Here is a 14,978-nt window from a genome sequence, read left to right on the forward strand (position 1 = left end):
GGATATGGATTTTGATTGTACCCGATCCGAACCCGAACCCGACCCGAACCCGAATTTATTTTGTATTATATATAATATATATATAAAAATTTGATGTTATATTTGAATTTGTATTTTAAAAATTTAAATTTAATATAATATATTTTGAAATATTGAAAAAAGAAATAATTGTTTCGGGTTCGAATTTTCGGATTCAGGTTCGGGTTCGGGTTCGGGTATCGGATTTTTGGTCGGGTTCGGGTTTGGATATGTATTTTTAAAATCCGTCGGATTCGGGTTCTGGTTTGGAGTCGGGTTCGGGCTCGGGTTTTTAAAAATCCGCCCCGAATCCGACCCGTTGACATCTCTACTCAGGATGCATACAAGGATCTTCACAAACAAGATATCCATTTGATCAAAGGTGTAAGGGTGGTTCGAATAGTTTAAGAAGTGGAAGAGGTTCAGTGAGAAAAACTTACAAATGTTAGGCATTGCATGTTATAGTCTAAAATAATTTTGAGAGAATACATCAGGTACTTTGATCTTTATCAAATACAACTGAAGCAAAAGTAAGAATAATTCACTGATATACATATATATATATATACACACACACAAAAAGTTTATCTCAACATAAGAAATAATAACCATTTCGTTATGATCAAATAAATCTGTTTGGTACTACCAACACAAATTATGCTTACATGCATGACAACAAAACTACAAAAGCCAGGTAAGCAATTAAGCCAGGTGAAGGTCACAAGGATAATGAAAAAGGAAGGGTGGTGTTATTTACAGAACCATTTTTACTGTTAAAAAAGAAATTTAGTAAACCGAATTACTAATAACTGACTGAATTTGACCAAATTCAATGAATCATATGCATCAATGGCTCTATTGATAACACTACCAGAAAAGTATATTTGTCTCCTGCTCAGAGGTTATCCTCATCATCTCCGGGATAGATAAAAAGAGAAAAATAATAAATTTAATCTTACCTAACAATACATTCATGTACATCAGGAAGATGACTGGGATTCACGGTGCCCTGTGAGGAACATTAGAAATACAATTTAGCTGGAAGGAATGGATCTCAAGAATTAGGCATCAAGAAATAAATAGGGTAAAATGCATGGATGGTCCATGTACTATCCCAATAACGTGAGTTGCTCCCTACACTTTCACTAAAAAAAGTTGGTACATGAACTTAAACATGTATTGCACTTAGCACGTAGCTTCATATAAAATAATGTCTTAACCTTGCACAGTCTCACCTATAAAATGATTCGCTTATTTCAGTTTACTTGAAATAAGATTAAAAGATCATTGCATAATAAAGTCTGATTTTCTTTACCGTTCAGGGACTAAAGTGTAACATGTACGTAAGATTAAGGACTAATGTGCTTAGTAAATAATGTACGGACCAAGATGCATTATTGGGATAGTACAGGGACTGCACATACATTTTATATGGACCAAATATATATTACACACTTCTGAATGCCAAATATCATTTATCAAAGCGGACAAAAAGATTTATTACTCACTACCTTTTGACCCACTTTTGGAACTCCGATGATAACGTAAAAGGCACCCAATAGCTCTGAACAAGTTCCAAATCTAATCGATACTGTCGCATCCCATAAGGTTATCAACATATGCAACTACTCTGAAGTAGCAATCTGCTCCTGTTACCTAATATAGTTGCGATGCCAAGATGAATATATGCAACTGTAGAAGCAAACAAAGTTGATGATAAGCCACAGTCATACTATTTGACTGATGAATCTTTCATGAATGTGAATATGTGTGTGTGTGTTTTTTTTTTTTTTGAGAAAAAAGTAGCATGCTACTGCTTCATTCATTTAGGAAATGAACTAGACTACAGACTGAGGCAACCGGGCCTCGGGGGAAAAAAAAAAAAAAAGCTAACTACCACAAAAACTGTCCCAGGCCACCTTGAGCGATCGAATCTTGGATGATAGGTAACCCAACGAGTGTTTAGAGTTCTCAAAAATACGACTGTTCCGTTCCAACCATATGACCCACCACGAGGTGGCGATCGTCACTAATTCCTTCTTGCCTATGTGTATATGTGTTAGTTCCCTAACTTTAGAAAAAAACCAATCTGACCCCAGAACTCTGTATTACCAGTTAACTTACTAGTATCATCCCCATCTAGCAAATGTATTAGTAAATACATCTCTGCTTTTGCTGATGTGGACAGTTAAAACATAACGAGGTTGGTGAAACAAAAGATAATCAATACACATGCAATTAATTTTTTAGCTTATGAACCAAAAACATAGTAAACAAGATTTCATTTGGAAGGAAGGGATGAAACTGGTACTTCTAAAACTTGGGGACTTGATTGGTAAAAAAAGAGCCAAGTAACCAAATTGGCAGTTACATGAAGGTAGAACTAACTAATTATTACTCCCACAACAAAGGGAGGACAAGGAAAGGAAAATATACCTACTCACCGTTAGCCCAGCTTCAGTGCCTCTCTGAGACCAAAGCTACAATTACCTCCTTGCAGATTTCTTTTGCCGAAAACAGCATTACCCTTGTGCATCATCGCCACAAACTCATTGTAGTCGATCCTTCCATCCTGAAGAGAAAAGGAAGAAACAAAAAGAGTTACTTTCATGCTTTCTCAAAAAATAAACAGCAAAACTCAAAAACCTTACCTTAACAATAGTACCTTTGAGATGGCTATTTGAACTTCAAAATATTTAGATTTTACTGCTGAATCTTAGGAGTATGATTGATTATAGTTCCTTTGTTAAAAACTCAATCGTAATTGTAATTTTGTTATTGAATATTACATAATTGGATGGAATATTTTGTCATTTGTCAAAAATATTCTACAACATTTTGATGGAAACTGCTAGGTCTTGGGATTCTCTTTAATTTAAAATGTTGAAAAAGTTGGTTCGTCAAATAAACAATTCTTAAAGCCAGGTCCATTTCAACATGCCGCATGTGTTAAAACGAAAGAAGAAAAAAGGTTACATCATGTAAAAGGATAACATTTCTTGCAGAGTAAATGGATTTACATTATCCTGGTCTATTTCTCGAATGATCTCTTCAAGACGAGTGTCTTCTATACCAAACTCCTCACAGGCCTTTTGGAGCTCATCTGGAGTTATGTAACCACTGCCATCTTTATCAAAATATGAGAAAGCCGCAAAGAGGTTATCTTCCCTCTCAATTTTGTTTATATGCAGGGTTGCAGCTAGGAACTCGCCATAATCAATAGTGCCACTGTTGTCAATATCTGCCTGAAATTTACATCAAAAGTAATCAAGTAATTTGCCATTAGCAAATAAAAGTAGAGCAGCCACATTTTTTTAGAAACAGAAGTGTTAGAAGTCGGAACTTGCAATGTGAAGTAAATTTAAGTGCTACTAATTTGGAAGTAACCAGAATAGAATTAATGGTAATTTCTCAAAATATAAACGCAAGTGACGATTAATCAGTTGGTTCTTATGTCAAATTTTGTAAACTTTAAGTTCATCAAAGAGTTCTGCAATGTCCAAGAATTTACAAAACAATAAAGAGTAATTGCCAAGTGTCTTCAATAACTCCCGTACAAGATAGGATTATTGTACCAAATTAAACAATGGTAAACTCTATGATTAAAATACTTACAGCTTCCATTAGAGCTGAAATTTCAGACTCCTTCAGATTTGCACCAACTCTTTCCAAACCAGCCCTTAGTTCCTCTAGTGTGATTTGGCCACTGTTATCTGCATCAATCATCTTGAACATCTCTTTCAGGCCAGCAATTTCTTCTTCAGACAAGCTCTCAGCAATGACCTAGACATGTGTATCAGTTTCACAAATTGTCAAGCACGTTGTATGCCTGAGTTTTTGCTTTACATTTGGAAGTCATGAACACCTCACCCTTTTCTTGTGAAAAAGATCAATTATAAAGGCAAATATAAATGAACATAGGACAATCAACTCGAGAAATAGAACTTCTCTAACATTCCCTTTGTATTAAAGTGACAAATTTTCAAAATATGTAGCGAATCACATGAATATCACTTGTAAAGTATTAAGTAGTCAAAAAGATGCAACATTAAGCAATGCCAGATCTACACCAAGAGGAGGTGCAAATCACATTTGAGCAGCAGTTTTTAAATTCCATATAAGATATGTTGCTAGTTGGTAAGTGGAGTCAAGAAAACACTAAAAACTATGAAATGTACAATCACTAAGATGACCTCAAACAATAGGCCAAGCTCTAAAGTTGATACTAGGGTATTATATTTTGAGATAAAATTGACAAAATTTATACTAATACCTACCTTTAGGGCCATTTTCTTGAGCTTATTCATCGCAGAAAATTGTTTTAAGCGAGTCAAGACAGCAGAATCCAGAGGCTTGTCTGGAGCTACACCATCAACACATACCCAGGGGTGGCCTATTAAAAAACAAGAGGACAATCATCAGAAATAGCTAATTAAAACAAGACGGAATCTTCCCAAGATTCCAAATAAAGCTAACTGCATCTTCAAAAAGGTTATAAGCATCAGATTGTATTAATGGCTAATCAAATGATTTTGATTATTGAAAATAAAAGCCACGAAGGTTCTTTCTCCCTGATAAAGATTTAGTGACTGCTACACAATAACAATTTTTGGGTACTCCCTTGCTTACTGTACCAGTTTTTGCACTGTGTGGAGATCAAACTTTTGAGAAGAAGGTTGTACAGATTTTTAACAGTTAATTAACACAATTTTTTTCAACAAAATCACTACTTACATAAAACTTCATGGGCAGTCAAACGCTTTCTGAGGTCTCGCACAAGCATTCTTCTGACCAAATCCTTTGCACTCTCTGAGATACTAGGCCAGGGTTCCGATGAAAAGTCGAGCTCACCTTTCAGAACCTGTTCAAAAATTCCTTGCTCTGTTTCTGTACTGGGATAAAGAAAGCAGAGTTAAAAAGTAGAAAATTTGGAGTTTAATCAACCAACTGCATTGAAATATGTCTGCAGTCAAGTAGCAGAAAATCTTAGTATCCTAACCATCCCAAAATGGAGGAACCCCACTCAATAGGATATAAATGATTACTCCAGCACTCCAGACATCAGCCTCAGGACCATAATGTTTCCGTAGAACTTCAGGTGCCACATAATAAGGGCTACCAACAACATCTGTAAGTGTCTCCCCTAAACAAAAAAGTTTTAAAAAAACAGATGATGAGTACAGATAACTCACATAAGGAAAATATTATGACAGTGTAGATAATACCGATGAGACGATTCAAAGGATGGTAATAATGTAAAATAGGATGAGTATCTTTGCTACATTAGTTGGTGCCAAGAAGTTTCAGAACACTCTTGTGTAAAGCAAGAAAATTCTAAAACCAGGGTTCTGGACATTTGCAAGTAATGAAGTTCAAACTTTTCAAGAAACATATTGTTTCATTGTAATCATAAAAACGCTCCACCTGATGGAGGTATCGATTCTAAGCAAATTTTAATTGGTGAAGTGTTGGTGTATAAATAGATCTTAGAATGGGGAATTAACATTATTAAAATGTAAGGTCATTAAACATGTCCTCGTCATCATCCAAACCTTTCGCCAGCACATCAAGTTCGAAATGTAACGTAATAAAAAATTTTGCAAACTCAACCATGTTTGATGTCAAATCGTTGCTCCTAATAGATACACAGTCAAGTTAACAGGAAAAAAAAAAAGAAAACAAAGAGCCGATTAATCACCATCATAACTTGGATAAGAAAACCATCTAGTGTCCACCATTTCCCTTCTCTTTGCCTAAAAACAAAAGTCTATCCAATAAAAACCTACAACCCTCAAAGTTTTCCTTTTAATCAATTCAAATGCAATGCAAATTAGAAAAAGAAAGTTAACTCTCATGATCTTAAATCTTTGCACTACAATATTTTGTGGGTAACAAAATTAGCAATCACTAAGCAAAATCTAATTAAACAACAACCTAATCTACGGAACGCAAGTAAAATTCACAACATTCTCAAGCTAAAAGGCGAGAATAACATATTATTCAAGCGATGTTGATATTACTATCCAAATTCAAAGTGATGTTAATACTACTATCCAAAATGATCAGCATAAAAGCATTTTACCTGGCTTGAAGAATATAGACAACCCGAAATCGATGGTCTTAAGAGGCGAATCCTCGTCCTTGCTAACAAATAGGAAATTCTCGGGCTTCAGATCGCGATGCATGACTCCTAACGAATGGCAAGCTTCGACGACCCCGACGATCACCCTCGCGAGCTTTGCGGCCGCCTTCTCCGAGTAGTGGCCCCTCTGGATGATCCGGTCGAAGAGCTCCCCCCCGGCGCAGAGCTCCATGACGAGATGCACGGCCACGGCGTCCTCGTAGGCGCCGACGATGGAGATCACGTTGGGGTGCCCAGCGAGGTGGTGCATGATCTGGATCTCCCTCCGCACGTCCTCGACGTCCTCGTCGGCCACGAGCTTCCTCTTGGCGATCGACTTGCACGCGAATTGCTTCCCCGTGGCCTTTTCCGTGCACAAGTAGGTGGTCCCGAACTGGCCCTGGCCGAGCTTGCGCCCTAGGGTGTAGAGATCCTTCACGTTCTCGGTCTTGCGCTGGAGCACGGATCCCGCGAGGACCCCCGCGCTCGCGACTCGGTTGATGTGGGGGGGCTTCTTCGGGGCGGGGAGCGGACGGGGCGGCTCCTCCGCCTGGGGCGGTGGTGCCGCCGGGAGCGGCAGGGCACAGCGGCGGAGACCGATTGGAAGAAGCCGTGTCGGGCGCCGCCGCCGGGGCCGGGGGCGGGGCCGAGAGAGTTCCCCATGGGCGGCGAGGGGGCGGGGGGAAAGCTCAGGATCGCGGCGAGGGAGGGGGCATTTTTGGAGATCGATGGAACCCTAGGGATCGGCGGAGACGATGACGAGGATGCGGAGGAGAGGCGCACGAGAGGTGTTCGAGATTCGGATCCAACGAAGGAGAGGAAGAGCTCCGACGCGGGGGGCGGGGGGGGCGATGTGATGCGACGCGATGAGGAGCGCTCGGACGCGGCATCTCCAACCGAGCGGTAGATAAATTTTATTTTGCACGGAGACCCCCTCAACTAAATATAATTCTACAATAACCCTCTCAACTTTTAAATATTTTTTTTCCTTCTTTTCTTGACAATTTTTCACCTTTTAGCTCTCCTGTTTGAAAATTTTTAGTTAGCTAAGTTAAAAATTTTGACAAATTTAATAAATATTTATACACTAATTATATTTGTTATAGAATAACATAAAACATTATTAATTAATAAAAGTTAAAGCATTAAAAAATTTATTTAATTAAAAAATAAAAAGGGCACTCGGATCAGCGTGTACGGTCGATCAAGGAGACATATATTGTTGAAGCGTTGGCCGTTGAGCGCGAAGTTTAAAGCAGGCGGGGCCCATTTTAACGAAGCTGTTGTGATCGGTTATCACGCGGACACGTGTTCCCTTCCCGCCCATGGAAGCTTTGCGTGCAATTGCCGTTACAAAAATGCTAGGGAAAACTTCAAATACCCCCCTGTAGTTTCGCACTTTCTCACTTTAGTACTTTATGATTTAAAGTTTAACAAGTTAGTAAGTAGTGGTTTCGCACTTTCTCACTTTAGTACCATGTGGTTTATTAAATTATACACAAAAACTTCAGATATTCTACCTAGGTTTATCGAATATTCATTTTAGTACCTTTTAGGTTTTAACTTTGTCATTGATTTAACGAAAAAAATACCTCGAAATGGATAATAAAAAGAGAAAAATGAAACCACATGATACTAACTTGATACAAAAATGAAACTATAGGGTACTAACTTGATACACTTTAAACTACAGAATACTAAAGTGAAAAAGTGCGAAACCACAGGGGGATTTTGAAGTTTTCCCAAAATGCTAATGCTAATGCTACTGACATAATTAAGGGTTTGCACACGATTTGATCACAAACCGATAATCAAACCGAACCAAACTAACCTAAACTATTTGATTCGATTTATATATAATTTTTTTTTATTCGGTTCGATTTTTAAGTTTACTAAAATTTAATTTTAGATTCCGATTCAATTTGAACATATTGTTCAAGCAAACGGAATCTAAAACCAAATAAGTATATTTGTTAGGGTAATCTTTAGATACCATCCGTGTAGTTTCACACTTTCTCACTTTAGTACTCTGTGGTTTAAAGTGTATCAATTTAGCATTATGTGATTTTATTTTTCTCTTTTCGCTAGCTTCTCCATTAATATTTCGTTAAATTATATACAAAAGGTTTCAGATACCTCACATAGGTTTATCGAATATTCACATTAATACATTTTAGTTTTAATTCTGTCGTTGATTTAACAGAAAAAAATTAGTGTAGGAAAAGTAAAAAGAGAAAAATAAAATCACGAGGTACTAAATTGATACATTTTAAAACACAGGGTACTAATTAAAATAAAAAAGTACGAAACTACAAAGGTGGTATTTGAAGTTCTTTCTTTTTTTTATGCTTGCATCAATACAGTTTGGAAAATTCTAAGTTTGCAATTAAATTTTTGATGTGTGATTTCAAAATGATTCAATTTTGAACCTTAACTTATAAATTAATTTCATAAGAAAATTTTAAAAAACTGGAAATTAATTGCAAAACAGAAACAAAACTGAACCAAAAATGCAATTAATTCGGTTTGGTTTTGATGGGTTCTCACTATAAATAGGTTTGGTTCAGTTATAAATTTGTTCAAAATCAAAAAATTCGATCAATTTGAGATATGCTTTTACAACCAAACCAAATCAAATCGATTACACCCCTAGCTACTGTACACATTTTCTAGGAGCGTATATTTTATGCTCGAAGATCTAAGGATTGACAAAATTTTTAAAATTTGAATAAAATAAAAAAATTTGATCAGATAAGTAAGTTAATAAGAGTTACACTTATGAATTAGAATATATGGGTAGCATTGTTCTTATATGTAGAATTTTGCCGTACTCACTCACAATTACGTAAAAATAAAATCATAATATCTATGTGATTTAAATGATTATCATAAGATTTACGAATATAATTCAATAATTCGAGAATATGATTCAGGAGGCACAACATCCGCTGTTTATAGACAGTGGAGGGTGTTAGAATTTGGTTAGATTTGTAGTTGAATCCTAATTAGATAAAAATTAATATTTAAATCTATTGAAGATAAATTAAGATTTAAATATTAATTAGAGTATAAATCTAACTAGATTAGAATAAATATTTAAATCTATTGGAGATAAACAAATATAGATTTAAATATTTATTGGAGTAGGAATCCTAATTATACTAGGATTTGGATAGCTTTTGATGTAAGGCTGTAAGCTATAAATATAGCATATGTGCTATTGTTTCGGTGGTGGTGGTGGTATGGATTAGCCACACCCATATGGCATGGCCAATATGGTCATGATTTTGGTTGCACCTAGTGCATGGGTGCAAGAGAACGTGTGCGGCTTTCGTAGCCGTGGGTTATTGGTATACCTTGTGCACGGATGCACAGGATGAAAGAGATGTCTTCTAGGAGTATAGAAGACGAGAGAAGGGTAGGGGAGATTCAGAGAGAGGGCTCGGGTTGTAGCTACTCTGTGCAGAAGAGGAGTCAGGTGTAATATTCTCTTATTTAATAAATCTTATTTTACCTGCATATTTTTCTCTTTTATGATTGTATCAGCATCTGCTGAGGAGACAGGTTTATGGTAAAAACCCGATTCGACGCTTCCGTTGCGGAATTCCAACAATCGATACCGGATCCACAACAGTCGGTATCGGAGCGGGTTGCGGATTCACGAGATCCGATACCAGGGCGAGTACCGGATTCCCAACAGAGGACGTACTGACGATCTGGAGTAAATTGACCAGAAATATTAGGTCGGGGGAGATTCTGTAGGATTTGATTACTGTAGCAGTATATTGGTGGCTAGTCTGGAAGGAAAGAAATAATGCAATTTTTAAAAACTACTACGCCGACCCTCTCTTCGTAGTCGGACGTATTGAGGAGTCGATAAGAGAGTGGAGGGACTTCTGTTGAGCTTAGTTATCTATCGATTATTTTTATTGTTATTTTTTTTCTTCTTTTTTAAGTTATTTTTTTCCTTCTCGAGGTCATGTTGCCTCACTGTTTGTAGCCAAGTTCATTTTCGAAATGAATGAAGTGGGTAGTGTGCTACATTTTTCTCAATTTTTTTTTCTTTTTCTATATATTACGTTGGAGTTTCTTGTTCCCCCGCATAAACTTTGTGATTTTTTGTCTTTTTTAAATATATATTTCTAACAAAATTTTTAATTAAATATAGTGTAAATTTAAATTAACATTTGGATTTGCACCATTTAATTATTAGCTAATAATTAAGTGTTTTAAATTCAAATGTGAGATAGTAAAATCGAATGAAAATTATTATTTTAATATAGATAAGTTTGAGAGTCAGATCAAAGTGAGTTGTAGTGCAGTAAATTTCGTACCTTTTTTTATTTTATGTTATTTTTATAGAGAAGGATATATCATGTATTTTTCTTTAAATTACATACAAGCAACTTAAATATTGCTCAATTTAAATGATTTGGGCTTAATCCTTTTTTTCTTTTTTTTTCTTTTTTGTGTTTTACTTTCAAGAGCAATGCTGCTATGCACCGAACAAATCTCAATCATTAAAATTCTTTAAATGGACGGTAACGAATTAGCGATAGACCTATTAAAAAATGGTGACCGGCACTTGGGGGTATAGGTACCGGTCACCACTTTAATAAGGGCAAAGTTGACCCCTTCCTAGGACTACTCCCATCCTAGCACGCTTAACTCTCTTAACCTCTTGGGCCTTGCCACCACCCAAAATGCTTAAGCCGGGTTAAGAGTTTAGCCCTATTATATCCTATAGTAAGTAGGATTATCGGCGGTCTTTGCACGAAGTCTCGGCAGTCGTCCGCCTCCCTTTAAGCGCTCCTGGGACGTCCTCCGGCAGGCGTCAGACGGGCACAACTACCGAGGAGCGAGGTAGACTTATCTCAGCGAGCACCGATCATCCAGTAACCCTGGCTGCCAGCCGAGACTGACGATCTCACTATGGGACCTGTCGGGTGGTAATGGGGGAACATAGCTATCTGATACGCAATCGGCGCGCTGCCATGCAGCTTCTCCCAGGGGGTCACCGCATACCTAGGACTACTGACCCATCCGTAACACGCTTTGGAACTGCTCACTTGAACCTCGTGGGGGCCGGGAGGATTGCATAACCCATAACGGAACAAAATGCAAGCCAGGATTAAGAAATTTAGCCCTAATTAATAATCATAAGAGTATTGCAAATAAAGATTATTTTAGGTAAAACTTCATAACCTATAAACATGCATCATATATTTGTAATTTAAAAAATATTCCTCACTCTATCTCACTTCTTATTCCCCAATAATTCATTCTTTGTATTATTATTCTATCCTAAATATAAACCTCATAGTCTTTATTAAAAAAACATAGATTAATATAATTCATATACGATAAAAAAATCGAATACGAAAGATAAAATACGAATAAAAATTCGTATGCTGGTCTTAATAATTTTAAGTATCGTATAAAAAAATACGAGTATAAAAATTAGATATTCGCTGCAATAATTCAGATACCGATTATACGAAAATTACATTTTATCATTTAAAAATTACGGAATAAAAAATTCTTTATTTAATTAAATTTTTAGATTTATGCTATTATCGATCAATAATAATACTTTATATTTTTTTTTTTTATACATTCTTAAAAATATAAAAATATGAAATTGGCATATATACTTATTCACTATATATATTATATATAACCTACAAGGCACAGCACACCAACAACACACACGACACAAAAAGGGGACGATCTGGTAGCGACTGGCTCCCACGTTGAGCCTCCCAGCTCCACACATTCGGCGGCCGAGGCTGATGTGCAGGCCTCATGGACCGCGAATTTTTCCTACACATGCCGCGATTTCTCTTACCCTGCGCGCCTCCTCGCTTCGTCCCTTTTTGCTTTAGAATCATTTAGTTTAAATAGTTAAAACTAAATTTTATTTTTTTAACTATAATATAAACTAAATCTAATTTAAAATTAATTAACAATATTTTTAAACTTTAAATGTTGTTTTTACTATCAAATGCAACAATTTGAATTTAATTTTAAAAATAAAAGCCTTTAATTTAAATAAAAAATAAAAGTTATGTTTATAAATACAACATAATTTATAGTTTAAATTAAATTAATATATTTGAAATTTCCTGTCATTTTAATATATCAAATTAACAATTTGAATTGAAATATACTATTCATTTGAACATAAATTTTTTCATTCTGAAAATAAAAATAAAAATTAAAATTGAATTTAATGTACACAATTATAAAGTTTAAGCTCAAATTGAATTTTAAATTCAATTTATAAAGGTTTATTACTTATCAAATTAGCACTATCTAATTTGGTAAGTAACAAAATTAAACAAGGAAACAAATATTTGTATAAGGTTGATCAAATTTGGTAATTAGTTTGTATTTTTTTTTCCATATTATCCTTATGAATGGTAACCTATTGAGCATGTAACCACTATGCAAAAGTCAATATCGCCCTTAAAATATGAACGGTTAGATTTATTTTATTTGGTGTATTGAAGCATTCCTCTACTTTAAAACACAAATCTTTTGGGGGTTGAAATAAAAGATATAAAGTTTTTGATTCTCAGTTTAATCAAACTCAAATTTGATAGTTTATTTTAAAATTTTACTTTTAATAATTACCATGAAAATATATAAAAAGAAATTAAACTTATATTTTATATTGATTATTACATATATATATATATATATATAGCGTTGGCTACGTACGTAAGGTGCCTCTCTTATTCAACAAAGGAGGACTCTGTGGAGACTAAGCCTTTGAATAAGGACCAAGATGTCAAAACTTAAGACAAAATAAACAAAAATATAGTTTAGTACTTAATAGTAGGAGTAATATTATTAATCAATTTTAAAAACTAATTAGATTAACCGGAACGCCACATACATATAGAATCGATATTCAAATTCTAGTATGATTGAAAATAATAAATTCTAATATATCTATAAACCTAAGCCGATCAAAAATAACAAAATAACCGGACTAAAAATAAGAAAATAAAATTTTTTCTAAATATAGCCTAAAAATGCATAAACAAAGGCCTATACAGTTAAATTTGGTTCCAAACACGGACAGAGCCATTTTGCTATTTTGCTGTTTGAGATATAGATATCGAAAAGCATTTTCTGAATTTAAGTAGCACGTTAAAAATAAGCATCCGAACGAAAAATTATAACTGTTTAAAAATTTATCGCGGGGATCATAAAAATTATCAAGTTGAACGAAATTTTTGGCATGACTTTGTTGAGACACGTTTTTCCATAAACTCTGCAAAAAAAAAAAAGCATTTGTGTTTTGTTTTTTTTGTTTTTTCTTTGAAAGAGATAGGTAGCACGCTACCCGCTTCGTTTATTTCATTTAAAAATAAACTTAGCTAGAAATGAGAATCAACTAGTATTCGAACTTGGGTCTCGGTTACTAATTTAATTAGTTTTTCTGCTTTACTATTTTACATTGAAAAGTACTAATAAATGGCCAATGAGTTCCACGTAAACTAAACAATTACCTACAAATTTGACCCCTTTAATTATTAACTATTTTTCCCCCCCCTCTTTGACCACACTGAACCTTTGACCCGTTACCTTCCTCGTTTCCATAAGCTACAAGCCAATTCCACAAAGTCAAACATCCATGAGCCGCAGTTGACCAACGACCGCTGACTTTCTCACCACCTTTTTTACACACACATGACATAAATGTGTTGTGTGTGCGTGTGTATATATATATACATCCAATAGAACAGTACTACACATTGATCTCATTAATGTCAACACCCCAAAACAACAACATTGACACCATGCCTTCAACTAAGAGAGAGCTCAATGGCCTGAGACCCCCAACACTCAATGTGAATAAGACCTCATGGGAGATAAAGAAGCCCGCGGCGACCGACCGCCGCCCCCAGCTGCACTGCCAGCGCCGGCGCCAGCGCCAGTTCCAGCCGCTGCACCCTCCTCCGGTGGTCATGTATGTGCACACGCCCAAGATCGTCCACGCCGCGCCGCACGAGTTCAGGGCGCTGGTGCAGCGACTTACGGGAAATTCGCCGTCCTCCTCCGATCCCTCCCCTCCTCCTGAGACCGGAGCGAGGCGAGGAGATTGCGGTGCGGGTTGTGATGGTAGCGATCCTCTGATACTTACGCTGGGTCAGCGTTCGGGTGCGGGAGATGCGGTTCCGTCGCCGGTTTCGCCGGGGCTCTTCTCGTGCTCTCCAAACACAGTTCAAACGTTTCAGGGGTTTAGTTCTTTGTTATAGCTCAAGTATACATGCATGCAGTGACTCCATTTAATTTGTAGATAATAAGTGTTTCAAATTAAGAGTAGTACTAGAGATCATAAAGCTGATCATGCATGCTTTTGAACTGCCTCAGTTTTGTGGTTAATTAATTAATAAGTGAATTTCTGTATGATCGATTAATTGTTCTCAATAATGCAAATTTCCTCAGCGTAGGTGGATAAGTATGTGCCTTAGTTTTGTGGTTAATTAATAAGTGAGTTTATGGTTGATTAATTGTTCTCTATAATGCAAAAATTCTCAGTGTAGGTGCTAAGTTACTCGGTATATATATAAAGAGAGAGAGTAGAGTTCGGCTACTGTGTTATCAATAGCACCAAGCATTTGGTGTTATCAAATTTTTTTGCTGTTAAATCTATTTCTTTAATCATTCGCACTCATTGGATCATACTATAACCAAGCATCCACCCAATCTTAGGAGATCACTATCATCCTAATCGCACATCCCTTAATCTAATGGCTGATAACCTAATAACACCAATGACTTGGTGCTATTAATAATATAGTTGTCTAATATATATATATATATA

General features: G+C 35.9%; 2 protein-coding genes across 2 annotated transcripts; one reads left to right on the forward strand and one right to left on the reverse strand.

Annotated features, from left to right (window-relative positions):
- Nucleotides 602-6,999, reverse strand: LOC109714958 (calcium-dependent protein kinase 17-like). The gene is given in 10 exon segments (XM_020239723.1): nt 602-1,027; nt 1,527-1,710; nt 2,463-2,590; nt 3,039-3,263; nt 3,634-3,801; nt 4,296-4,411; nt 4,753-4,905; nt 5,018-5,161; nt 6,101-6,721; nt 6,724-6,999. Coding segments are annotated over 8 exon segments (1,632 nt in total). The 5' UTR covers nt 6,803-6,999; the 3' UTR covers nt 602-1,027; nt 1,527-1,710; nt 2,463-2,464.
- LOC109715390 (nuclear speckle RNA-binding protein B-like) lies at nt 13,951-14,409 on the forward strand. The gene has a single exon (XM_020240366.1). It carries the CDS (start codon nt 13,951-13,953, stop codon nt 14,407-14,409), a length of 459 nt encoding a protein of 152 aa, XP_020095955.1.

This window comes from Ananas comosus, linkage group 9, assembly GCF_001540865.1.
Source record: "Ananas comosus cultivar F153 linkage group 9, ASM154086v1, whole genome shotgun sequence".
Classification (NCBI taxonomy): domain Eukaryota; kingdom Viridiplantae; phylum Streptophyta; class Magnoliopsida; order Poales; family Bromeliaceae; genus Ananas; species Ananas comosus.

Coding starts and splice junctions, on each gene's coding strand:
- LOC109715390 (XM_020240366.1), top strand. CDS start 13,951: ATGCCTTCAACTAAGAGAGAGCTCAATGGCCTGAGACCCCCAACACTC.